Source organism: Scomber japonicus, chromosome 4, assembly GCF_027409825.1.
Source record: "Scomber japonicus isolate fScoJap1 chromosome 4, fScoJap1.pri, whole genome shotgun sequence".
NCBI lineage: Eukaryota > Metazoa > Chordata > Actinopteri > Scombriformes > Scombridae > Scomber > Scomber japonicus.
The window spans coordinates 17,267,942-17,295,463 of NC_070581.1; the positions used below are offsets into that span (position 1 = coordinate 17,267,942).

General features: G+C 39.4%; 2 protein-coding genes across 4 annotated transcripts; one reads left to right on the forward strand and one right to left on the reverse strand.

Moving 5' to 3' along the window:
• c1ql4a (complement component 1, q subcomponent-like 4) lies at positions 1–7,826 on the forward strand. The gene is made up of 2 exons (XM_053317815.1): positions 1–555; positions 7,647–7,826. The coding sequence occupies exons 1-2, from the start codon at positions 7–9 to the stop codon at positions 7,824–7,826; spliced, it is 729 nt and encodes a 242-aa protein (XP_053173790.1). The 5' UTR covers positions 1–6.
• Positions 7,827–12,494: 4,668 nt separating this feature from the next.
• zgc:153867 (uncharacterized protein LOC337226 homolog) lies at positions 12,495–21,207 on the reverse strand. 3 transcript variants are annotated; one of them, XM_053317811.1, is made up of 7 exons: positions 17,944–17,999; positions 17,493–17,520; positions 14,712–14,855; positions 14,377–14,550; positions 14,017–14,094; positions 13,553–13,586; positions 12,495–12,526 (listed from the first exon to the last, which is right to left on the reverse strand). In XM_053317811.1, the coding sequence occupies exons 1-6, from the start codon at positions 17,944–17,946 to the stop codon at positions 13,558–13,560; spliced, it is 456 nt and encodes a 151-aa protein (XP_053173786.1). In that variant the 5' UTR covers positions 17,947–17,999; the 3' UTR covers positions 12,495–12,526; positions 13,553–13,557. The 3 variants fall into 3 exon arrangements, with proteins under 3 accessions (XP_053173786.1, XP_053173785.1, XP_053173784.1); XM_053317810.1 differs by lacking the exons at positions 13,553–13,586; positions 17,493–17,520; positions 17,944–17,999 and adding exons at positions 17,249–17,276; positions 21,031–21,207; XM_053317809.1 differs by lacking the exons at positions 13,553–13,586; positions 17,944–17,999 and adding an exon at positions 21,031–21,207.
• Between the last annotated feature and the right edge of the window lie 6,315 nt (positions 21,208–27,522).

The window sequence follows — 27,522 nt, forward strand, 5'->3', positions numbered from 1 at the left end:
GTGGCCATGGTTCTAATATTGTTGGTGGCCATTCCCCTATTGGTTCACACAACCAAAGGAGGGACCACTGGTGGAAGTGCAGGGAGCCATTATGAAATGATTGGAAGCTGCAGGATGGTATGTGACCCCTACGCCACCTCTCAGCCAGGCCAGGAGCTGACAGCTGTTTCTCCACCACCCCAGGATTTCTCTGGGAAGAAGGTAAAGTCTGGTCTCCGTGGTCCTCCAGGGACACCTGGCACCCCAGGAGCACGTGGACCCCCTGGAGACCCAGGCAAGCCAGGGCCGCAAGGGCCCCCAGGTCCTGGTCCTGGTGGCTATTCTCCATCACTCTACACTCCCAAAATAGCCTTTTATGCAGGGCTACGCAAGCAGCATGAGGGGAATGAAATACTGAAGTTTGATGATGTGGTGACCAATGTAGGTAACTACTATGAGCCCAGCACTGGCAAATTCACCTGTCCCCTGCCTGGCATCTACTTCTTCACCTACCATGTTTTAATGAGAGGTGGTGATGGGACCAGCATGTGGGCTGACCTGAAGAAGAATGGCCAGGTTAGTAAATTTGTGTGTGAGTATGTCCATGCACTTAAGTGTGTGTACAACACAGGGTGTGTATTTACCTGTATGTATGTATATACCTATGTTGGAATGTATGCACACACACGACCATGCACAGATTTTTTTTACTGTTGACCTGTGTTACCATTGACTCACATTCACCTCTGTAACATTGAGCACTTCAGATTCAGCGCACATTCCACTTAGCAGGTGGCAACATGACAGCCAAAGAATGAAATAGCAATCTTTCTCCTCATTAGGGGGAATTCATGCTATACAGTCTAAAATCACAGCCACAGATATTTGCATTCTCACATGTACTGTGGCTAAATGACAAGTGGCAGAATGCACATGCCGCCAAAAGGAACAGTCTAATTAGTAAGTATCATACACAGAACTTGATTATCACCTAAACAGAAGTGCAAAAGAGCACAGGAGAAATGTCTGTCAGTACGTGGACCAGTCAGTTTACACCTCAGCTAAATAAATAATAAATGTAAAATTGACAGTCCACTCATCCACTCCCTCATTCCCCAGACACTAATTAAAGACAGAGGCGCTGATGGGGGGAGGAGGAGAGAAGAGGTGGGATAAATCACAGAAATTTAATCAGAGGGCTCCAAATTCAGGAAACATTCTTCAAGTTGCATTTTACATTCATTCATTCATCAAGGACTTTAAATGCAAATCTTCTCTACTAAAACCCTCACTCTATAGTCATGTAGTGCAGGCTGCCAAGGACTGTTCAAACAGTCCAGTGCACGCTGGCTATACTGGGTTAATGCATACTGCATGGGTCATCGGCACAGTTTAAACTAAATAAAGCTGAATTAGGATAGTTCATTTAGACTTGATTTGGCAGGGTGTAGCATTAAATGTTTAAAATCATTCATCATTAACCACCATTTGATTGTGTATGCATGTGTTCAAAGCTGCCTGCCTAATGTCCTGTATTGTCATTCAAGTCATCTTGGCCCGCTAAATAATTTATACATCTTAGATTAGATCCCCTGGATGCCCGCTATACTTTCCTCTTCTAACCCCTCCCCAGCTTGTTCATTGATTCTTCATTAATTATCTTTTCGCTCAACTCAATTACTTAAGCTCACCCAGGTCCACCTGACACCCATCAGTTGGCCCTCTTAAACAGTTCTGTTAAATAGAGCACTCACCTAACAGTTATATACCTAAACAGATCTGCTGGTAGATGAAAATGGAGTGTAAATGAAATTCTGCAGAATGCCTGATCATGTTTGGAGTTATTGAAGCCCTGAGGCAGTACTCTGCCTGAGGCAGTGGCTAGGGTTTACTAAATGGGCACTATGTTTGACAGGTTGCATTTCTGATTTTTGAATCAAACAGCCTGTTTTACCATTGCCGTAGGTGCTGAGGCTTTATTGGATATTTTGTTTGCCCACTGGGTTTTTTAACACCCCCTCCCACAAAAAAAAGATTGCCATATAGCCACAAATTTGTGACCTTTACAGTCCATTTTTGTTGGATCATTTACATCTTATCAGATAAAGTCATTTTTAAGCTCATGTTTGTTTGGCAGCCAGTCAAACAGATGTAGGATTCAGGACAGTTTCAGTGAGAATGAATGAAACACAAGAGACTCGACATGACAGGGACATGCTGAGACATCCACTTGGAGACAGTCGAAGGGAGAACAAAACAAGACAAGTGAGTTGATGGGTAGATTGGGGGTGGAGCAGAGGAAGATAGATGACTAAATGGAGGTGTGGAGACAGTGGGCTGGTAGACGAGGCATCAGGGAGGCTGGTAGTGAAGGCCGGGATGAGATCAGGCAGGATGACCAATGGACACCCACTCCACATGTCTTGGCTTGACAAGTGATCAAGGCCATTCAGAAGAAGAGAGAAAACCAGTCTACAAACTGTGTTTATGTACCAGTTCAATTGCAGGTGCATTGTAGAGACAGTTAAAAAACAAAACATGTATTCATTCTGAAACAACTTCTTCTGGTAACGCTTAATATACAATTCTGCCTGTATGTTTGCCACCATGATTTGTGTCATGTGACATGAGTGTGGTATAATTCAATACCAGGATATCACAGGGAGGATGTGCTGACTGTGGCAGGGCTTCCATGGGATTCCTGTAGATCCAATACCTATTACCTTTACTAAATCCCCACTCTGTAAAGCCTACCTGCTCACACCTCAATCTAACTTTCACAAATCATTGCAGCATGACAGGACTTCAGAGTTAGGGGATTTGTGATTGAAAAGGGTCACACTTCACTTGCTTCCATGTTTGTAACATGACAGTAATTGACTTACAGTGCAATCTAGTCTGTAGTGTGAATGTTTTCTCAATACTATTACACCCTATTCTTACTCATCTGACCCACACTTATGCACAGTTACAAAACACAAATCATGCAATGCCAAATTTCATAACCCAGTTAGGTTTATGGGTTATGAAATTTGGTAATGGGTTATGATATTTAATGATTTAATTCTGATTTAGTCTTATTCAACTTAAATAGTGATGAATGCACTTCTCATTGGTGCCACTGATATTATAGATGTGTTTAATCACTCTATTCCTAATTCACTGTCAGGGATATATGGGATGTATGCTACTTAATATTCAAGCTTGGTAGCAAATGTTATTAGACAGTCTATGCTAATGTTGCATGCTTTATGATGAAAAGGATGGTAATACGTCATGTGTACCTTCTCAACAAAACTTCTCATTAACTGGTATGTGAGTTGCTCATCTAGTCATTTATATTCCTATAATGCATCACTGTATATCTATATTAAATATTCTTAATATAATATCCAATGTAGACAAATAGATACTGGCTTGGTTCCCATTTAATCTCTCCCTTGTTTTTTCACCTGTCATAGACTCTTTTAATAGCTCAGTTAAAGGTCAACTTATTTCACACAGTAGAGTTAAAATGTCATCACTCGCTATAATGACCGCTACCTGTATTAACTTTCCCAGTACAGAGACACAGATATGCTACAGGTGAAATATAATTAGCTTCAAAGCGAGGTGCAAGAGTTAGATACATAGGAAATTTCTCTCTGAAGACATGTCAAAAGTCATCTTTTTATTCTATAAGAGATCTCAATAACATATCATAATGAAACAGAGCCTACTAATTAAGATAAGTCAGTTCCACAGATGCTGTGCACAGGTATGACCATTATTGCGCTGCTGTCCATAGACTGTAAAACTGAATGGCAGCAGGTAATAGCAATATATACGGTATAGTTCAATGCAGTAGCTTGTCCCCATGTAACATGTAATCCCTGGGCTCCCAGAGGAGAGGGAAAACCTATTCAATAAATATTCTATTTCCACAACATCTCCCCCCTCCTCAACCCTCCTACTATATGCTGGGGTCCCTTAGGTAAGTTTAACAGCTACTTTTCTATTGTCTCCGCTCTAAGAGGTCAGTATATCACAGTGAATGAATCCTGTCAGTTTTATTACCAGTGGAGCACAGCACCACAGATAAAAACAAGACTTCATATACCCCCACATCTCCCTGGTCTCACAAAATAGCCTTGCTTGATCAGTCTGTTACTCTAGGCCCTCTCCCTCCCCTTTCCTCAACCCTCTGGCCCTTGTTTTTGTTTTTTTCCCTCCCCTCTCACTTTGTTTTGCCTATCCTTGTCTGTCTTCTGCACTGCGGCTCCACTTGTATAGAAAATGACACTGCAGCTGCTCCCCACATCACCACCACCCCTCCCAACTCCTTCCTCCTTGCCTGTGGTCCCCTCTGCTCCCAGGCGTGTTTACTGGAGGCCTTATAACGAAAGGGCCAGGCGGAGACAGAGACAGCCACAGGCAAGCCCTGGGGGCCCCTGCCTTACGGCTCACAACCCTTCTAGCTCCAGGATCAGCACAGTATGCTGCCTGGTTCACACGGATCAGTCTGTGTCCTCCAGCCGTATCCATCTCCTCTGTTGGCTTCTTGTCCTAATCCCACTGCTTCTCTCTCATGCCTCTCTGTCTGGTATCTGCATTAATAGATGGCTTGCATTATTCCTTAACACACAGGATCATCAGCTAAAGAACCAGTTCATTTATCATATATTGGCAAAATTATCTCTACACTGAGTGATTAGAGTGAAAATTATGGTGTTATAAAGAATTCAACCACACCTTAATGCATTAAGTCATGAGGATCTGAGAGGGCCTGAGGGGGAAAAGGGGGAAAAATCTCCCTACATCTCTCTCCGTTACACTGTTGACTAAAATAATGAGCAGGATGACATATGCCTGGTGTCGATAGGAAGTCACAACAACAGCATCACTGTCAGAAGCAGCCAAAGATGCAAATGTGATATTGGCTGTCACTACACATGTCAAGCAGAACAACAATATAACCTTTACAGATGACTGAATGAATGGATTGGTGTCATTATTTGAGAGATGGTCTTAGAGAGGGTGAATTATGTTCAGTGTTAAATTATACTAATTGGACAGGATGGGTAACAAAAGGGTCCTGAAAACTTAAAAAAAATGTTGGTCTGATTCTCTAGCACAGGAATAAGATATTTCCTAAATGCTGAATATGCATATTGAAAATTCTATAAATGTTCTTACATACAGTATGTATTCATAGTCACATTGCAATTAAACACTTACTACCCATGGACTATTGATAAAGAAATTAAATGTAAGACAAATGTATTTGTTATGTTGTCTATTATGAATTTTGATATTGCTCTGAAGAACTTAACCAAAAAAGACTAAAGGACAGGTTCACAATTTTTCAAGTCTGTCTTAAAACAATTGTCAGGTGCCCAAATCAACATTGAAACAGGTTTAGTGCCATAATAATTCCTGCTGTTCATACTACACATTGATATTGCACTTACAATGTAAGATGGACTAAAATGTCCTATAGAATATATAAAGGATGTTAGATCACATTAGAATATTTTTATCTCTCCATTTGCAACATATTTTCACGGAGAGAGCAATTACTGTGCAGACAGGGCTGTTTCTTACCATATTGGTGCTCTACTGATATCCCTCTGAGCTCTGATCTTTTCAAAACCAACAATTTACTGATGTTCACTCATACATAGCACATTTCTTTTAAAACTTGCTGTGGCAAATTAATAGTAATGTAATTTGTTGCAATGACCTTATATTCATGTAAACCATTTATGAGTCTTATACTGATTTTATTCAAGTTTAGTATACAGTGAAACATACAGTAACTTGGTTATTCAGGTTATGGTTATGTCACAGCAGCGCAGACAGACTAGAAGAACTATTTGAATGAAATAAGAAATTCAGAAATTTGAAGGATGACATTAAATTAGACATGATTCTAATAATGATCAGGTTTCTGGTTCTTTTTTTCCACTTTTCCACATCCCAGACAATCTCTGACAGGCTAATGGACTAAAGAACAGGTATTACTGTATCCAGACTGTATTTACTACATAGTAAGGCTTACACTGTACACTTATCCTACATTGAAATTGGACAACGTAGGAGCTCTGCTGTTATAACCATTTTAGCCATACGTGGTCTACATTAGTTAAGCCTAAAACCACCTATGGACTATAGATTGTGAAATCTAATGAAACAGGACTAGTGGTGTAACAATAGCTGTGGTTGGTTTTACTGTGTGGTTGTTGAACTGTGAAGCCTCAGGAGATCGACTTCTCTGCTCCCTTAATCAATCTGGTTTAGAGTGGACAGGGACATGCTTACCCACTGGTCCCCAACATGCTGTATGCTGGTTGCAGCATTTCATTTAAGGAGCTCTACAGATAGTGTCCAGGTGAGGGAACACAACTCCAGGGTTGATAGATGGTGAACAATGTGTTCAGATGAGAGCAAAAAACAGATTGGTGCAGGGGGAAAAAACATATTTTTTAGTCACAGTAATTCAGGCTCTATTGCTCCGCAATTGACTGTTTTCAAATTGATGCATGCTCATTGGGGAGAAAGGGCCACAGTGATGGAGATGACATGATGGTAGTTGAGTTGCAGATCATATTCTGTGGCTGTCAGGGAGATGTGGGTGGCTTGTCTGGTTGCTGACATAGATTGAGTGCTCCCACTGTAGATGGACACTGAGCCGCTGAGACACAAGGCCACTGATGGCTGACATATATCTGATGATTGGAGCTGCTACACCAAAATTATTGATACATACTACTTAGGAGATTTTTAAGAATGACACCTAATGTATAATTATATTTATAGACTAGAATCTGAAACGGCTATACAGCAAAAAGAAAAAATAAACGGTATTGTTCAATCATACTAAGGCCCTGAATTAATCTTTTGTAAGGCCTACACATACACACACCTACATTCTATTAAATAATACAACAATATACACTTTGTGTGTAATAATAAACTAATGAGAATGAAAGTGCACTGATAAATTAAATTTTTCTACAATTGTAGCTCAATCTAGGCATGTGTACTTAAACGTCTACAACGAGTAAACCCAATTAAACGTGTTAACAAACAAGTAAAGATCCACTGCTACTGGGTCAATAAGAGAACACTCACACACAGCATGCAAATGTGAAACTGTCTGGCTTAGGCATAGCCACTCAATATCATGCATATTGAGCTGGCCTAGGATCATAAGCAACAGGTCAATAGCTGGTGTGGATAGTGATGCTGTTGCTTGGCTTTCCCCATAGACAACCTGTTGTCCCCAGTGAGTCCACTTATCTCCACAACCCAATCCGATCTCCATCCTTGGTCCTATGCCCTGAGCCCCAGCCACAGCGGATCAATAAAAGCCAGAGTGGCTGTGCTCTCAGTACACTTCTGGGGTCACAGGTCAATGTGTGATCCATCTGTTTATCCACCATGACTGTGGATCTCATAAGGAGGTGGTGTCATACTCATGAGTGTTTCATTTTAAGGCTATTAATAATTGATCATGACCAAACCTGAAATACAAATGTGAGAGAGGAAGAGAATGAGATAGTTTGAGTTTTAAAGAGTTGACAGGTGCGTGGAGCTGTTGAGAAAGTGGCAGTGACATTTGAAAGTGTTTGTTCAGTTTCCTCCACATTCTAATTGTCACTGCGTTTGTCCTCTGTGGGTGACAGGTAAGAGCCAGCGCCATCGCTCAGGATGCTGATCAGAATTACGACTACGCCTCCAATAGTGTGATCTTGCATTTGGACGTGGGCGATGAGGTGTGTGTGCAGCTGGATGGCGGGAAGGTCCACGGAGGGAACACAAACAAGTACAGCACCTTTTCTGGCTTCCTCATCTACCCAGACTGAATCTAATCCTGATTCACTGAGAAAAAACACCATCACACACATACAGAAACAAGTAAGACAAGTTAATACACATACATGCACATGCAGAATGCCTGCATGTGCACCGAAGAAATATACACACATGCATGCAAGCAAGCACACACACACACACACACACACACACACACACACACACACACACACACACACACACACACACACACAGACATTGTGACATTACTAACAGACTTTAAGTTAAATCAGAAATAAGTGGAATTATTTGTGTGATACTGAGCCAGACATCATGAACAATTGCATTTATTGGTGCCCTTTGTGTGCAAACATGAATTTCAGTATATGTACAGTATAGGTGCATATAACGATTGCTCGTTGTGGCTCTGAGATATCTAAAATATTTTAATGTGTTCCATGAACTGATTAACTGACATTGTGTGAACTAGAATATAACAAACACCATCAGTCTGATTGTTTTTTAATGCAATAATGGTGTTGAGGGTGCCATTAATCAAGATGACAACAGAAGCAAGAGACACCTACTCCACTCCAGCCTTTACCTAGACAGTATTTAGTTTTATTTCTGCTCTCCGTTCCAGTGACTTCTGAATGGCCTTCCTATATTTTGGAACTTGTCTTTGTATAATATTTCTTTTTATGCTTCAAAGTGAATTACCCCAGCTGGAGTGAATTAAATCCCTATTGTGATTCACTCATTGGGACACCATTACTGATTAAAATAAGGCCATCTGAATAAACACAGATGTTTGACCCTCTTTTCCTGTTCCCACCATACTACAGGATATCATGGCAAGATAACACACACAACATATTACTACAAGGCAACACATGTTATGGATGGCACTTATGTGTGATGAAGTTTTAATTGAGAAGTGCATTATTCACAGTACTGTGTGCGTATGTGTGTGTATGGGTGGATGGGTATGTCAGCATATATGAGCAGATATATAGATACTGTGAGATACTGAGACAGTGAAGAAGTGACAGCTGCAATGTTTTACATACATTAAATGTTGTACTATACATTACAGACATACTACTGTAATTACACTGCCATACCTACTTAGTACTTTATTTTTGAGAGGCCCTGTCAAAGAATCATGATATGTATAAACAGTTATGGCCTTCCTGTATTTTGGAACTTGTCTTTGTATAACAGTTCTTCTTATGCTTCAAAGTGAATTACCCCAGCTAGAGTGAATTAAATCCCTGTTGTTATTCACTCATTGGGACACCATTACTGATTAAAATAAGGCCATCTGAATAAACACAGATGTTTGACCCTCTTTTCCTGTTCCCACCATGCTACAGGATATCATGGCGAGATAACACACACACAACATATTACTACAAGGCAACACATTGCAACACATGTTATGGATGGCACTTATGTGTGATGAAGTTTTAATTGAGAAGTGCATTATTCACAGTACTGTGTGCGTGTGTGTGTGTGTGTGTGTGTGTGTGTGTGTATGGGTGGATGGGTATGTCAGCATATATGAGCAGATATATAGATACTGTGAGATACTGAGGCAGTGAAGAAGTGACAGTTGCAGTGTTTTACTTACATTAAATGTTGTACTATACATTACAGACATACTACTGTAATTACACTGCCATACCTACTTAGTACTTTATTTTTGAGAGGCCCTGTCAAAGAATCATGATATGTATAAACAGTTATCTTGGGTTGGGCTATCTGGTATGTTGAATACGTTGAGTAGACAATTGCTATTAAAATATCTATACCTACCGTGTCTGCGTTATCACTTGTTGTTTTGGTGGGATGAAGGTCATGGCTGAATAAAGGCGTATATTTGACAGTCATAAACACATGCAGACCCTTGTTCAGTTTTATTTGGAGTGACCACATGGACTGACTGTGGAGAATTGGATATATGACATGCCTGTGTGGATTTACAGTGGAGATCGAAACAGGCAGGCGGACAGTGGCTGAACACAGCCAATGTCTGCTACAACATGGATTTCCAATATGTCTTAAGACACTGCCTAAGACACAAACATTAATACCGCTATATTGATCTCAGCTTATAATACACCCAGGATCCACAAAAATCCAGCCAATGTATACTTTTTAAATGCAACAATATCATGATCAATTCTACAAACAAACCAAATTGGCTCAGTGTTCAGTGAATTGAATGGACATTGCTTATCAGGGTTTTGGACCGGGATCATTTGTTGCACAGCACACCAATAAAAAGAACTCCAGCTAGGGAATAGGTGACATTTCATTTAATAAAATCAATTAATTGATATTTCCAGGAAGATTTCATCAAAGTCATGCTAAATACATACAGTATGTTTACATTGCTATGGTAAATAATCTAAAAAGCCCAATTTAATTACACTGTATTGTTGATTAATCAAACTAGAGGTGCAACTAATTATTTATTAGTATTTTGTAATCTGCCTATTGCTTTCTTGATAGATTAACTAATCATTTGGTCTAAAATGACAAAGTATCCTAAGGTGACAAGACAAATGCTTTGCTTTGTCAGAACAACAGTCCAAGATATTCCATTTAATATAAGCAAAGCAGCAAATCCTCACATTTGAGTAACTGAGACCAGGGAATTTTTGGCATTTTTACTTTTACTACAAATTTACTGAAGAGGATTAATCAGTTATTGTAATTGTTCCATAAATTTTGGACTGACTAATCACTTCAGCTCTAAACCAAAACAATGATTCTATTTCTTTGTCCTTGTAATCAGAACCATCCAATAAACTTTTATCCCCCCAACTTTAAGAATAAAGATAATTAGAATTCTGGATGGATGTGTTTTTGCTACTTTTAAATAGATAGCTCTTTGATTAAAGGAAATATTTGTGTGATACATTTTCAGTTGTAAGATTTATGATTGACCATCAGCTGTACTTTATATTAAAAATGGCATGAAATGACTGAGATTAAAACTGGGTGTAAATAAATATTATAAGTGTGCAGACAAAATAAAAAATTATACCTAAATATGCTTAGAAATAACATGATATATAAGACTACAGACTGATGAATATGAATATTCCCACACTTTGTATTGTTTTCTACACACTTAATTCCAGGTTTACTCAAGGGGCCGTAATATTCAATATTGCCACTTAATCAGTTACTAAACCAGGATAGAGGGTCATCATCTCCATGTTAAAGAGAATAAATCTTAAATACCTCCTAGATTATTGGCAAAAAGGAAAGTGTGTAATTAGACTAGAGAGCTGATGGCAGTCTGGACTTAAAGGCTTTGGTGTATCCGTTTCTTCCGAGTGGAGAGAGGCATGTAGCCATACCATGCCTTGGCCCAGCCCCCGGCTCTCTCTCCTGGCAGATTCCAGTTGAAAGTTAATTGGACGGGGAGAGGTCTGAGACTGGCTGCGCTGAGGCCCATTAGTGATTCCCCTGTCGAATGCAGAGCCACGAGGATCACAGACTCACAAATAGGAGGATTAAAATAATCAATAGCCTTGACTTCCATCGACCACACACATTCACACACACACAGAGTAATTAGTGGACAACCTATTCAGAGGTGGACTATGACACCCTCCTGAACCTTACCTCACACACACACACACATAAGCTCCACACTCCAATAGCTGTGGTGCCTAATGAGGGGAAATAGTTGTGGCTGCTTGTGAGGAAAATGAAGAAAAGGTCGGGAAGCCACCAGAAAACCTTCTCCTTCTCATATCCTGGTGCTTTGTCACCAAATCTGTTCTCTATAAATGTACAGCATCGCCATAAAAACTGTAAAACATATGTAAATAATATTTTTTGCTGAAATGTATAATGCCCCAAAACATTTGCAACGGGAAAAAAATGTAATGGTCACAGACTACTGATAATAATCTATGGGCTTTAAAACCAAAACCTGTACTCATAATTATCTTTGAGTTCCTTCATTTGTACCAAGAATGCAAAACGAGCTAATCGAGATATTCTCATGTATTTTACACTTAATATTGTGACAATGCCTTCCATGTAACACAGCAGATTCCTGAAACAACACTGCCCTCTTGTGTCAGTGGAAAAATTGTACAAACATCACTTATCATAGCAAAGGCTATTAAGATGAGGTAGTCACAAATCTTTTTCCCTTATTCTATTGAATCAAACAAATGTATCTCACAACAACCAAAATGTTTTCAGGAAAGACATTTTTATTTAAATGCAGCAACAAAAGTAGGGTGAATTAAAACATGGGAACCCATTTGAAATGTTCCTTTCTACCTCATGATAGTATGGCTTTGAATATATTGGTTTACCGTGATATCAGAGGAATATATATATGTATATATATATTAATGTCCCATCCAATACTGACATACTAGTAGCAATAGTTACAATATATCATTATCCAAATTTAAGAAGTATTAGGTGCTGCATTTTGGAATGTTATTGCAAACAATGCAAGCACAAAGACTCCTGAATGCATACAAGTTGGTCATATGTGTGAGCAGACCTGGAAACAATAACCAGGGTCATACACTGTCTTTTTTGGGGAATGTAAAGGCACTTTTTAAATTAAATGAGGAAAACAAATCCATGGAAAAGGCTGGAGGGGGACTGTCGAAGGCTAACTGCAAAAAGAGGGTACATGTGACGGGGTAAAAAAAAAAGTGGGAGGTTCTTTGTCTTCACCCGTTCATGACCATCCTGACCAGTTCTGTAAGGAGAGATGAGAGAAAGACACATGTCAGACACAGAACAGATTATGGCAGAGACCTACTCCAACTACAGCAGGTGGAGCTGAGGCCCCTCTCCTCATCCAGCTAGATGGGAGATGCTGCATTTGGAGGCAGATCCCCCAGAGGAAAGAAGGGCTGAAGAGGGTACTGAGAGAAAGAGGTGAGGTAATCATCTCTATCTCCTAATCAGTTAAAGCATTTTGGCCATGTCTATGATCCAAGAAGAGCTGGTTAGAGAAGCCATCCTCGCTGTATGCTTTCCTCTAGTTGAGAAGCAGAGAAAAGGGGGAGAAGATCAGGGAGCTACAGTCCAGTCAGAGAGCGGCCAGCTACAACTTCAGCTTCCGTCAGTACAGAAGAGAAAACAATCAGCACAAGAGCAACTCATTGCAATTCTCTGGTTAGTAGAAAAAGGGACTGGTCCACTCTCCCAAAGCTGGTGGCAATATTCTAAAACATGTCTACAAGGTAATAAACTGGTTATCAATTATCTATGAGCAAAGCAGCACCTCTAACACCAACTGAGAAACACCCTTTTATATTGTACCAATGACATGCAAATGAGATTAGAAGAGCTGCCTTGTGATCTCCACACCCTTTAGCTGAAATGACTCAACAGTGGCCACCAGTCTTTCCCTGAATGAGACCAGTCACTTCCCTGTGTGTCCACCATATCCCCTTATAAACTTGAGGGGAATCCCAGACACATGCAGAGGGGCATGCTGCAGCCAAGGGCCAAGACAGAGGGCTGCAGGAGGGATAGAACAGCAGGAGGCTACACATGGGTCAGAACCTCAGGACTAAAGATGAGAGGGACCACCAGGCTTTCCCACAGACAGCTACGGGTCCATTCTACTTCGCAACAGCTCATTGTTGCCATTTGCCAATATGAGGAGCACAACTACTGCTTAGTGTTAGGAAGGCCTAATGAGAGGGGATTATTTAACAGTTAAAGTGCAGGAAAGCCTGAAGGTGCCATCTCATAGTATACCCAATGCCCGTACCGGCCTCAGCCTGACATGATGTGGCGGACAAATGCTGTGAAAGAAGAACAGTGAACACGGTGTCAGCAGTTCACATTATACACGGCCTCTTAAAGCAGTCAATTAATGACTTAGAGGCGGAGGACACTAACATGAATAGACACCCACCTCTTCCTTAGGACTAAAACAAGCATTACTGTAGTCACTTTCAGTTGAGTTTTACCTTTAGATAACTAGGATTTACATAAAACTGAACACTTGCAACATTAACAGAAACTAATTATTGTTTCCTCTCAAGTAACACAATATTTCACATCAACATTGGGTGTCAAGCATGACAAGTGTTTCATTATCTTTCTGCCAAAACTGGGTAGAATTGTTACATAGAATAATATTCAGATTCATGCCAACAGCATACCCATACACCATCAGCTCAATTATGGGAAGCCTACCATCTTGGTACTGGTAAATTCTTACACGCTCACCTTCATAATTGATGCAGCCGTTTGCATCTTCGTGTCCCGCCAAGAGCGTCTCCACTTCCTCCTCTGTCATTTTCTCACCTGAAAATGTAATGTATGAAACATTTATTTATGTAATGGGAGCAAATTTAACATGCTTTTTTAAAATGAGAAATGTAAATAATCCCAATAAATTTACACATAATTATTCAATGTAAAATTAATTTACAAACAATTAATCTACTTTTGATGTCATGTACTTTGTTATTACAGTCAATTAAATTCATTTTGCTCTGATTATATTCTGGGGATTACACTTTCCTAGCTTTCCTGGAAATAAAAAGTGCCAGATATCTATGGGAGCATGATATAATTATAACTTGCCTAGCGTGGTGAGGACGTGACGTAGCTCTGCTCCCATTACTGTGCCGTTGCCCTCCTTGTCAAAGACACGCAGTCCCTCAACAAAATCCTCCATGGAGCCCTGATCTTTATTCTTAGCAATGGCCTGGAACATGGGCAGGAACTGCTCAAAGTCTAGCATCTTGGTATTCATCTCTGCAAAAACAAGAGCAAAACAGAATTAATAAGGCAAATCCGATTCTCTCAGCACATAACAGCTGAGATATTACAGTTCTGAGATAAGAAAAACCTCCCAATATCCTCATGATTTACATTAAAGATATTCAACTCCCAGTAAAATGTTTTTTCTCCCTCACCCTCAGCCTTGGGGTTGCCCAGGACCTTAAGCACCTCAGCATTAACAGGGTTCTGTCCTAGGGCCCGCATGACATCCCCACACTGACTGAAGCTGATCTTCCCATCTCCTGTCCTGTCGAACAGCAGGAATGCCTCCTTAAACTCTGCAGGATAAACACACACACACACCACACATTAGAGTAGGGATATGAATCATTGAAGAAATTTAGAGATGAGTAGGCATGTATGGAGGGATGATATAAAGACAGCAAGGCAAGTGAAAAAAAGACAGAAGCATCCAGACAGATTGTGAAGAAAAAGAGAACAAGTGGACTAGAGAAAGCACAGATTATGAAAAGGTACTGAATTTATAAATGATCTGCTTTTCTACTAGTAGGCCTAATTTTAACATGAGCAGGCAGAGCACACAACTACACTGACAAGCCTACCTCAGTTTCATATGTCAATCTACGAAAGATAATTCCTGCCAGTCTACCTGGTATATCAATGCAATGATTGACACTGTACACTTCTCTATCGGTAACTTCACACTAATGTTGTGCAGACAAGCTTTGTTCAAACACACAGAACTAACATTTTAATAGCTTATATCTGCAATTACTTTAAATAAAATCTCATTATTTACATCCGCTTGGTAGAGTATGGTGCAACCACTAAAACAGCTTTTTCTGTACTCTGCTGCTGAATGACATTGCAAACACCCTCCAACTTCCCCAATTCAGCAAGTACATTCGTGTTAGTCATCTGGTCGCCCATGACATTTTCACTACACAACATCAAGAGCTACGTGAAACTGTTGAACCAACTTGACACTAGATGCACTGTTGTTTTTGCTGTTTATGACTAATGGATAAAAGCTCTAAAACATTAGATATGTCTGAATTATATTATAAATGCGTGAAAGAACAAAAAAACTAATCTCTCAACAAGCAATACATTAAAATTGACTTTAATATTTTACTTTTTTTAAAGCACTGCATGGACAGGCACCAGCTTTTCCATTGCTGGCCCTACACCGTTAAGAGTTTGCCGCTCATTATTACAGCATCAACTAAATTGATATTTTATAAAACCCATATTAAGACCTGGTCACACTATTTAGTTTATTGATGTATTTTCTCTATCAATGCTGTTGTATTTTTAGGATTTAAATCCCAGTTCTATTTATTTTATTCTACACTATAATTTTCCCCTTGATCATGATAACTAGCTATGCCTGCATTTTTATTTGATTGTACTTCTGTCTCTGTTTTCGGTTTTTAAATAAATTGAATTGACTTGTTTAAACATAAAAGAGGACAAGATAAGTTTATCCTGAATTCCAATCTAATCCAAGCCAACGTTTTAAAAATTCAGCAACTATTACAGTAAAATCCTGTACTTTAAACTTGATTAAGTATTCTAAACACAGTCGTTGTTCTTATTTTATATGACCTGTGGTTGCAAAAACACAGATATAATTACTCAACTAGTTTATAAGAATTACAGCATAAAGTTGTGCACAATTAAAGAAATTCAGTCAATCACCTCCAAAAATAACAGCAAAAGATGTATGCATCATTAGCTCATACAGTTTTAGTTATTACTTTACTGGATAGACCTCTACTGCTGTTTTACAGTGCTGTTGAAAAGTCAATAAGGTTGTGAGGTTCTTTTGCTGTCTGTAACATTTAAAAAGGTGTTCAGCGCTAATGTTGTTGTTGTTAAAATGGGATTACTTAGGCTTTATCAACTGTCAGCAGTGATGCAATCTTGTCACGGATCACAGGGTTAATTAAGTTAGCTTTAATCAAAATCAATAGGCATTCTAGTTTATTTTAAGAGTCAAATAAAAAGCTAAGCTAAGATCTAGCCATCAGGAATACATGGATTTGGATTACACAATATCCGGGCGGCAGACTGTTCCTAATGTTATGGAACAAGCCATTCCCCCAAAAAAGCTCAGCCACTGTTGTGGAGTTTTTCCTGTTCTGAGGAATGCGCCTCTTCCCTTCTGGCATGAGAACACTTTTCCCTAGCACCATATTTGGTATTAGAGGAGTGGAGGCAAGTAGGAGGAGAGTGAGAGTAGCCATAGCCTATTATGTCAACGATGATTAAACAAACCAGCCCTAGGACAAAACCCATCCACCACTGGATCCAGCACCAAAAAAGGGCAAAGTAGTGGAGATGGGCCGCTTGGAAGATAACAGGCAAAGTTTATGGCAATCTCACATAACCAGGAATGACTGTTGTTCAACAGAACAAGACTTACATGTACAGATATGAACTTTAGCTATGTTTGACTTTATATGTACTGCTAATGCATGATTGACCACATACAAAAACACTGCAACACACAGTCAAAGCCAGTAAGTATTATAACGTTATGTGCAAAATATGACTGATTTTGACAAACCAAACAACAGTGCAAAGCGCCTCATTCACATCTATAACAGATTTGGTTTATCCAAAAACCAACATGCAGATCACACCCTAAACACTCCGAGATAACGATCATTCTAGTGCTCAGACGACCTTCTTTACACTGACTTACCATGAATCTGTTCCAGGTTAAATTCAATCTGGAAAGGACAAGCAGTTGCAAGTGGAAAGTGATGAAACAGTATGGAAATAAAGAAGAAAAACCTAAAACCAGTACTACTATGAGAGGAGGCGGGCATAGAGCAGGGTGATAGTGCAGACACAGGGCAAAGTGTCATCTGAACCAAGCAAGAATGAAAGCATGCAAAGCAAAATTGGGGTCTGAAAAATATCACAACATAAAACTCAAAACTCACCGAGGATTTGATCTTCTGAGAAGTCAGACTGTTCAAAGAAAAATTAGGCTAAATGAAGGTGTTTCGTTTTGCTACGTTACGCAGTGCAAAACTAGCTCCAGTTAACTTCAAAGGCTTTCAGATACATTTTTCAATTAGTTAAATTTAACTTTACTATAACCACATATCCCCTACGTGTAGCACATTACACAATAATGCATTTACAAGCGAATACTCTGGTGACGTAAATTTTCTTATTGTGAGATTATAAACTTTAGCTACCGTGCAGGCTAACGTTAGCTAGCTTCTCAAAAGTTGCACTTCCGCTAGCGACCGGGGAGCCAAATCCACATATACAAACGAAACACAACATCTCTGCTGATAGTTTTTTTTTGAAAGCATAACATTATTAGCTAACTACAAAAGAACTGCGTCTAATGTTAGTTATGTCGAGCGGAACGAAAAAACCCACCATGGCTGTGTCGGCTGAGGTGTGTCCGAGGCGTCGGCAAACCGAAGAATGTGTGACGGTGTGCAGTGGCAGGGCGAGAAAACCCTGACGGCTGTGCGTCATGACGTCACCAGAGGAGGGCTGTGAGTAGCCACACACTCCATATATAGAAACAAAGATGCGGGTATGCTCTGTGCTTTGCAAAACATGACTTATATGCCTTAAACAGGGTTACGAAGGTTACTTTGGAAATGTAATAGGTTACAGATTAATTGTACATTGTAGCCTAATGTAAAAGTAATGTAACTATTTCAAATGTAACTTATAACATTTGATTACTTTTTGATTATAGAATGTTTTCAACTGTTAAGGTCCCCATTAAGCCCACGTGTGCTCCAAAGAAACTATGTCATGACTTATTTACAAAATATAAAAAAATATTGTTTTCAAAGAATTAAAATCAGCAATTTATGTATTCAGTAACATGTTAAATATCAAAAAATGAGGCAAAAGTCCACCTGAGCAAAATCGTAAAGGTCTGCTTCAGATGTAACCACTTTTGTAATCAATGTTTTCATAAGTAACTGTGTTTTAATTGCATATTGTAACAGATTGCATTTATTTTGTAGTTAAATGATGCAACGCCGTTGCATGTAACTAGTTACTCCCCAACACTGGCCTTAAAGTTCCAAAACATTGCTATTTCTGAATCAGTTGATATGTACATGAAATAAATAAGGCGAGAAGGCCTAAATGTTGCTCATGTTGATGAAACTACACAGATAAGATCACACTTTTCTCAAGACTATGTCTGTTTATAGGGCAATACGCACGCCCATGTACATTGAAGGAGTTATTGGTGACTGTGTTTATTACTCCTGTCCTGCTTAGTACAACTCCAGAGATGTGTAAGAGATGGGGAATAAAATCCATAGTCCTTGTCTTGTGTGGAAAATCCTTTTTAAAGTTCCACTGAAGCTAATTATGAGGTCAGACAAAAGAAGTAGTATCTTTAGTATGTTCTATTTAGGACTAAATTTACTCTTTGTGTTACTAGCCCTGCAGCATGGTATGAGAAATACAGAGGGAATATCATACTAAAATGGCTTTGGACATACATACATACATTAAATCTGCAGATTAAGACACATTTTTTAAGATGTTTTGTTTGTTCCTTTGTGATGTGTATTTGACTTTGGAGATTTTGACCTCAAATGAGTAAATCAATGCATAATTGCACTGAATGACCATGCAGGAATGATTACTTTAAGGCCATTGAGATCATGGACTGATGCCAAATTTCTTAAAGTGCCGTTTTTGCCCAGCAGGAGCACTATCCTCCTGTTAAGTGTCTGGCCCAGATATGCTCACAGGCTAAATGGAACAGTCTCAACCCATAAAACCATGCAGTGCACACAAAAATAACGCTCAAAGCATATGAAGATGGTAGCGAAGCTGAAGCATCAACAGAGCTAAAGCACATTGGTTCAAAGTCTAATGTGGGCATCAGTAGTTTGAGATCACATATTATGTGTGATTGATCTGTTCCTGTGTCTCGGGTTAATGGTCCAGTAATGATATGCTTAACTGAACTGGACCGATATATTAAGCCAGACTTGGTTCGAGTTAGGCTGAGTTTCAATTAAACCCTTTAAAAGAACACAGTAACGTTACATATTTAATACAGTGTGTGCTCACTCGAGTCCCAAAAACTCATCAGAGCTGTCGCTCTACGCAAATAGACTAGCCTACTGCAAGTCACACTTTTGCACATCGCTCTTCAACATCATTGGTCTGTAAATACTGAAACATCATCGCAACTAGTGTCTGAAATACTTCTGGTCAACACACAATCATTTTCCGCACAACATCATTAACGGGTCATCAATAGTCTATCTATTTTCATTAGCTCCCGACACAGCTGGAGTGCGCAGCGCGTGCTTAAGCACTGCTGTTATAGGATGTTATACTTCATAAATGTGGACGCTCACATCGTTATCTTTACAGTTATATTTATTGTTCTTAGGACGGCCCTTTACATACCTATAATCATATCCAGATCCTACCTTTCTCTGTATTTTACTGGTGAATAGGACACACCAGTGTATAAGACGCACCCCACTTTTCAATGAAAAAATATTGCGTTAAAATCGCGTTTTATACACCGGATTTACGGTAATTTCCTGCCATTCAGGGGGTCGAAGAAATGGGACTCATTTTCGATTGCTGTAATAGTGAATGTAAAATATACCGATATTTCAATAGTAATATTGGTTGATATTTTAATGTTGTAAATAATCAAGTGAATAATTTCAATGTGAACAAGCTATGAAATAATGACACAACTTATAAATTGCTTAAAGATCTTTACTTAATATTTTACATGCTGTAATTTATATATATAGAAGTACATAGCCATTCGCTGCTCTGTAGTGATTTAGCAGCTAACCTTTGCCAAAATATCTATGATATGCCAGTGATGGCCATTTAACACTGTCTGTCCCTCTGATATGTTAATCTGTAATATATCTCACAAACTGTCATCAGTACGAAAACATCAAGAGGTCTACTCTCTTTGCACTTGATTTGTAGTTTTGTAAAATGAAATAGAAAAAAAATTAAATACTTAAATTTGTTTTTTTTATATATATAGTTTTAGGTTATCTTACTTCTTGTAACAACTGTAAGTGTGTGTGTTATAAGGGCGGACTATTAATTTGATGGATTCTCCTGCCTTATGAAAGACATAGCACATATACTCTGATATACTCGGAACAGCCTCTTTCTCCCTAAGGAGGCCACCGACTGACTGACAGCCTCACTCTCAGTTCTCATTTTTTCTTAGTTTAGATTCACTTTCATTGATGCTGACAGCTTTGCCTGTCTAGTTAGCTTCAGAATAAAATAAGATACAAATTATGAGCAACTGATTTGTTAATTGACATCTGACAACATATCACTGTTTTTTCATAGGTTTAGTTTGTTGGGTAACATTATTGAACACTATATTAGGTGCATGAAATCAAATTGATCGATAAAATGCACTGTACATATGAATGCCTCACATTAGCTTTGGCATAAAACGTATTCCGCAGTTTCTCCACTCACCTCCAAAGTACTGGGGTCAAATGGTGAATCAGAAGGACGCAGCATTCTAGGCTTCTGCTCTGGAGCTGGTTTTGGAGCTGCGGGAGCTGCAGGGAGGCAGGGGAAAGGGGGACCCAGTCTGGGTTGGGACACTGGTGAAGGAGACTTCTTAATGGAGGGTTCTCTTTTAGGAGCCATAGTCTCAGATCTCTGCATCAGCTGCTGTTTTCTGCATCAGCTGCTGGTTTGGCTGCTGAAAGGAGATACCAAGCTATGAGGTAAAGTGTGTCAGTTGTGTACATCCTGTGGAAGGGTGGGGCAAGGAGAAAATCAGGTTGATGATGCTGATGATGCTAAGGGACTGGATGATGGCTGAACAGAGGTGGATGTATGGAAGAGCATGTGTGGAATTCGTGAAGAAAAGTGTAGGAGGAGTGGAGATGAAATCCTTAGCGTAGAATAAAGGCTCAGTGGTATGACACCAAGCACATGCTTTTATTGGGTCAGAAATGTGTGTGTGTGTGTGAGTGTATGTGGGATTGAGGGAGGAACGAGACAGGTTTCTGTGTCAAGCTTAATATAATACAGGCCCTACCCTAACATCACTCTTTTATTTTTGTGTAAAGGTGTTATACGAGTTATGGTATATAGTATAATAATATGAACAGATACTGATTCTCATTAATAAACCACCATGTAGCTAATAATAGGTTGTTCTACTTTAGTTGATGTATCTGCCCTCCAGAGATTCTACTCTTCCTGTTTCCAGTAGAGTAGCTGACTAACCCCCCAAAAAGAGAGATATTAGACTAGTAGTAGACTAGTAGAAGATATGGGACATTTGAGCTAAACTCAAACTCCAAAATATGTTTTGCTCTGTAAAGGCTGAAGATTGAATGAAAGAATTACACAGAATTTACACATTTTCACCTGCACAAGTGGCCCATCGTCTTAACAATGCATACATACGTGAATTCTGTGTGCAGTGATGTTTACTTATAGATGTTTGCCACATAACATTGGTTATTATTACTGTTGAATATTTTGACCAAAATATAAGCAAATGTGCAGAGCTTATAATGACATAAAAATTGTTTGAAAATTAGTTTTTTGCCTTATCTGTACTTCACTACATTTCAGAGGGAATTATTATATTTTTACTCAATCTATTTGTCATCTGTAGTTACTTTGTGTAATTACGCAAATTGAAACCTATGACAACCCTATAGGGGTACACACATACCCCAGAGGTATACTTTTTGGCATATCTCAGAGGTGCTTTATTCTATCATTCCAGTTTTTGAAGAATTTGTTAATCAGTGTGTTAATCAGTGATTTGTTAATGACTTTATATTATTGTTTTCTGTTTCTGTTTGATTAGTGCTTTTTAAAAAATGCCAATGTATTAGGGTGACCCCAGTCAACAGCACCATAGACTATAGGACTATTTATTGAGTTCATGTTCACCATTTTGATGGAGACAAAAAACAGATGCAGCAGACATATTTCGTGCTTTGTCTACAACCCTACATTTTTTACACAATATGCAAATTAACTGTACATTTTCCGAAAATATAATTAACCTGATTTTTTTTTAGATGACATTACTTACATATCAAATAATGTTTTGAAAAGAAACATGTTTTGAAATAAATGTATCTATGTTGGCTGTTTCTTACAGTAGTTTATTCTTGGCGTTAGTAGTCCTCATATGTTAGATATGTTGGTAGGATGGAGGTTAAATATTAAATAGTGTCCAAGTATATATAAGCCCTACCTTAATCAACTACAACACTGAAATGCTGTTTACAAAGAAATATAATTGTATATATAAATATATAATAAATATATAGAATCAATAAACATAGTTAGTTAACGCACAAACAAGGCTCATTCAGAGTATATACTTTAATACTTTTTATTACAATGTTTAATACATTTTACAAACAACTTTCATAGGGTTACTGTAAAATTGTAGTTTAACATAGTACCACTAGGTGTCATTAGTGTACAACAGGAATAGCCTATATATGACCCCATGAAGCCACTGGCTGCAACTCAGTAAAAAAGATCCGTGCCTGTTAATTGAATCTATCTCAAGTAGCAAGTTTTGATACAACACATAGACCCTGCAAATCAACAACAAATTTCTGATAGACAAAATAGGCCTATAGGCTAATAAATAAACAAAAAAACCCATCTATCTATCTATCTATGTATGGGGATTTAAAGGTGGCATTTTAAAATGGACAGATTAACAACTTCTGGCGTCACTCCACCAGCTCCTCAGTAATCAATGGTGTCCACTCGTCAGCGGATTTTGGGCACAATCCATCGCGCGCTCAATGGGCCTTGAAATCACTGTTTATGTGTCTCGAGCCTCAAAACAATAGCGACATAAGACCCTTGCTGCGAGACCAACGGCACTTCTGGTCCTTCAATAGCGGATCGAACATGCAAAATGAGGGAAAAAAGACCTCACAACAAAGTTTCATCGATGAAGTCCGTTAGGCCTATTAAAGTAACAGGAAAATTATTATATCAAATATAGAGTAGGTTTATTTTGTATTGTTATGTTGTTTTTTGAAATGTTAATATATCCTGTCAGCGGCTTATTCACTATAGCCAGCTGATTTCTGATGAGTCTGCCGAGCAGACAGATCAGTGTCAAACATTTTAAGAAGATTAGTAGTGCCTCACGTTTTCCTCATCATTTGCAACAATAATCCACCACAAGAGGCTAATAATACCAACAGGAATATCCTTTATGTCTGCTTTCAAATAGATTACCTTCAGTAGACTATCTGCTGTAATTACTAAATTGAAATATTATCCTATTATGATATTCTGGTGTCTGCAATTGTCTGAAATTGATTTGAAAAAATAATTACCATAATAATTTCCCTTTCTTTCATTTTGTTTGCAGTGTTGTGAAAGCAGATTCAATTACTCCAACTTAAAGGAAATGTTTCAACAGATCCTCTGAGGTTCCCCAACTGACTAATGAAATTATGGCAAGTCTCCCACCTCATGCCATTCAAAGTCCCCCCTGCTACAGCAAATCTCCAAACCACCTGATTTATTTTTAATGATATTACACCCCTCACTCGGCTGTGTCATGGTAATAATCGCTGCTCCAGCTGCCTCTAGATCACATTAGCCAGGCTTAATATTGACAGTGCCGGGCCCACTAAACAATGAGGCTATAGGGATTGGGAGCTTAGAGGCTGCCTAGCCAATGGGCATACTGCAGGAGGTAGCGGAGATGCAGGCCAGGATGCTCCAGTTCCCTATGCCCTGGAGGACTGGCACCATCATTAGGCAGCTTCTTCTATAGTCCAGTGGAGCTTTAAACCCAGATTCAGACCCCACCCAGGCCCCAGACATCAAAAACCATACTGACGAGGGACCATGAAACTAGTAGCAACTTGATTCCCTGCTATTCTTTTACCGGATGGAAAGACCTGCCAGGACAACAGCTCAGCAGCTGCACCTTGTGTCGAGTCCTGCTGTGACAAAGTCTTTGGATAAGGCTCAGGAAAAACTGCTCTGCAGGACTCACCTTCTGACAGCAGGAAATCAGCTTTTAGAAGTTCATCTTTAAAACACATACAAATGAACAAACATTTTTGACTCATGTAGAAATGAAAAAAATATATATATTAAAGTGCACCATGTAAATTTAGAAATACTTCGTAATTTAGGTTATACTGTATATGCTAAAATATACTACAAGAAAAACCTATTGCAATCTGATTTCATTAGAAAAGTGCTTTTATCCGTTAGACTAATTTATGTTGCAGGCTTGTCTCGTTGCTGTATTTGCATAATGGTCACACTGGGAATCAGACTAGGCCACTTGTGGGACACTTGCACCTGATCACAGAGACACTATGGCTCTTTGCCAATCACACCTCCACAGTTGATACTTCCAATTAAAATATCACCTGTATTTGTCCTTGGTTGGCCAGGTTGTTGAATGTCAGTAAGATGTCCCCGTACACTGAGGTTTTATCTTCTGTCCCAAATTGTTGTTTGGATCGGAGGGGATTTTGTATGGGGGCCCACAGATTACCGTCGTTGATTAGTGGTTGGGTGTAATCCTTTCAGCCCCTCTCTCTCCAAAACACCCCTGGGATATGCCCATATCCCTGAGGACCGGCAGCATGGCAGATGGATCCTCCTCCCCCTCTTCTGCCCCCTCTAACAGCACACCCAAAAACACTGTTGATGTCCTGGGACGGAGGTTGTAAAGTATCCTGAATATGAAACCACAGGCACCTTTGTTTAATGGCTCTCTCTCCACTTAGTGAGAATTGCCCCCAGGCCTGATTCCCATTCTGTAGCTACATTTTTGCCCGATTGGAATGTTTTCCAAATCCATTAGCCCAAAGGAAGAGGAATAAGCTGCAAACAATCTGCTCATATTGCCTGAATGAAATGCTGCAAGATCTTATCAAAACTCGCTTTGTGATTTGGGAGACTCTACATTGTTGACACCATAGTTTTATGGATATGGAATCCCATTTTCCAGAAAGTTTTTATGTGCTGGTGTGAGGTCTACATGTTATTATATTACCTCCACAAGCAGATCAAGATAACAGTCCACTTGTCTGCAGGGTGTCAGTTCACATGCATGCCTTTTTTGAGTCTACATGTGTGTGAGACGTACAATGTATGCATGGGCTGTGGGTGAAAACTTCTGCATGTATCATATAGTTTTATTAACATATAGAGAAAACATGCTACACTGTCCTGCAGTGTATGAAGAAAATATTTGTGGCTTTATGTTAAACTTTGAAATGATTTTGACTAACATGCATTGTCCTCTTTAACGATGTTGTTTAAAAAGAATCTTGAGGATATATTAAAAAATAAACCAATCCATTTTTAGCAAGAGACTTAAGTAAGCTTAAAAGTCCAGGATTCACCATTTTGTGTGTGTGTGTGTTAGACCATTAACAATCCTCTGTATGCAGCAGAGTCAGTAGGCCTGTCAGTTTCTCCCTCAGGAAAGTCTGCTATGTAACCCTATTCAGCCTCAGTGAGCAGCAAATGGAGAGAACCGAGCTCTGGGACTTCTAAACACTAACACACACAAATGATTGTAAAGCTTAGAGATAAAATTCAGACAGTTTAAAAACAGTCAGAAAATGTGCACAGGAAAGAGTTGCTCAAGAAACTCTGAAAGCTACAGATAAAACTAAAATTAAAAAAAAGAAAGAATGTTTGACATTACCCAACTTTTAATTTTAGCTGGATAACAATAGGCCTACAATTTCATCACCCTGCAGCCTACTCTGTGCCACATCACCCCCACCCCTTAGCACGCCAGCACCTCTCACAAATCCACGCTCCCTCCATCTTTTATGATTACTACAAGGGGCTCAGCTTTCAGGAGCGGTGCAGAGAGCATGTGTGTAGAGCTTTAATTCCTATTGTATTCGTGCAGTCTTGGTGTGTGTGAGTGTGTCTGTGTTTTAGCAAAAGAGGGAGAGGGAGATAGAGATGAAGAAAAAGACAGGAACAAGGACCCATCTGTCAGCACAGCGCACGAATCCCTCCCATTCCACTTTGTGTCCCAGGGGACATGAGCGAGAGACAACTCACTTGTGGCAGTGTTTTTTCTAAGGAAGGGTGTTATCTCCATCAATAGCAACAACAGAACTTAAATAGATAAAACAAATATTTAAAAAAAAATGTTTTGAACAGCTCCAGCAGAGTGTCTTTTTAGCCATTATGGTACACATTCAACTTCTAAACACTAAAAGCCAAATGTTTTTCTAAACTTCAAACATCTTGGGTACAAATTAAGTCAGTAAAGAACTAAATTTCTTAGATTGTTTCCCCAAATACCCAGGTTAACATAATGCAAACTCATCAAAAGTTGGTGCAGATCAGATGTGCTCAGCATGACCTCTTCCAGAAGGTTGGCTATCTATGTTACTGCTTAAATGGGAGCAGGACCCAATTCCCTTTCCGTTAGTCACTCAGTCATTGGGGAAACCGATTGGGGATTCGAGGAGACTGCAAGGCTTCAATTCCCTATGCAGGCTGCAGGTGTGGTGGAGGCCAAGCTCACTCATGGGACTGAAGGGCACTGCATGTGCGTGTGTGTATGGGGGGGTATGAGTGCATGTACCTGGGGAGTTTTGGGCACATCACATTAGTCTACAGTTATTGCTGTACACATGCAATGTCTGTTCACATGGGGCAACACACACACACATACACACACACACACACACACACAAAGCATAGGGCTCCGCTTCCTCTCTGTCCACATGCCATTGTGGCCGGTGCACTGACCAAGAGTGATTAGGGCCGTTAACGAGGTGGATAAACGCTGTTTCAGCACGAGACATCATCTTGGCCAAGCGAGTGACGCGTGAGCACCCAAGCAACAGATGCCCCACCCCCAACGCTTCCTATATCCAGCCATCTGTTCGGGTCTGTTGTTCAATAAATCGTTGGATAAGTGCCCGTTTTTACGCGATGTTGCCGATTCGTCAC

Excerpts from the sequence above, each read along its gene's own strand:
- zgc:153867 (XM_053317810.1), bottom strand. The coding sequence starts at position 21,207 with ATGGCTCCTAAAAGAGAACCCTCCATTAAGAAGTCTCCTTCACCAGTG. Across the intron at positions 17,277-21,030 it reads TTGACCCCAGTACTTTGGAG|ATTGAATTTAACCTGGAACA; the intron begins GTGAGTGGAGAA and ends TGTCCTTTCCAG. Across the intron at positions 14,856-17,248 it reads TAACCTGGAACAGATTCATG|AGTTTAAGGAGGCATTCCTG; the intron begins GTAAGTCAGTGT and ends TTTATCCTGCAG.
- c1ql4a (XM_053317815.1), top strand. The coding sequence starts at position 7 with ATGGTTCTAATATTGTTGGTGGCCATTCCCCTATTGGTTCACACAACC. Across the intron at positions 556-7,646 it reads ACCTGAAGAAGAATGGCCAG|GTAAGAGCCAGCGCCATCGC; the intron begins GTTAGTAAATTT and ends TGTGGGTGACAG.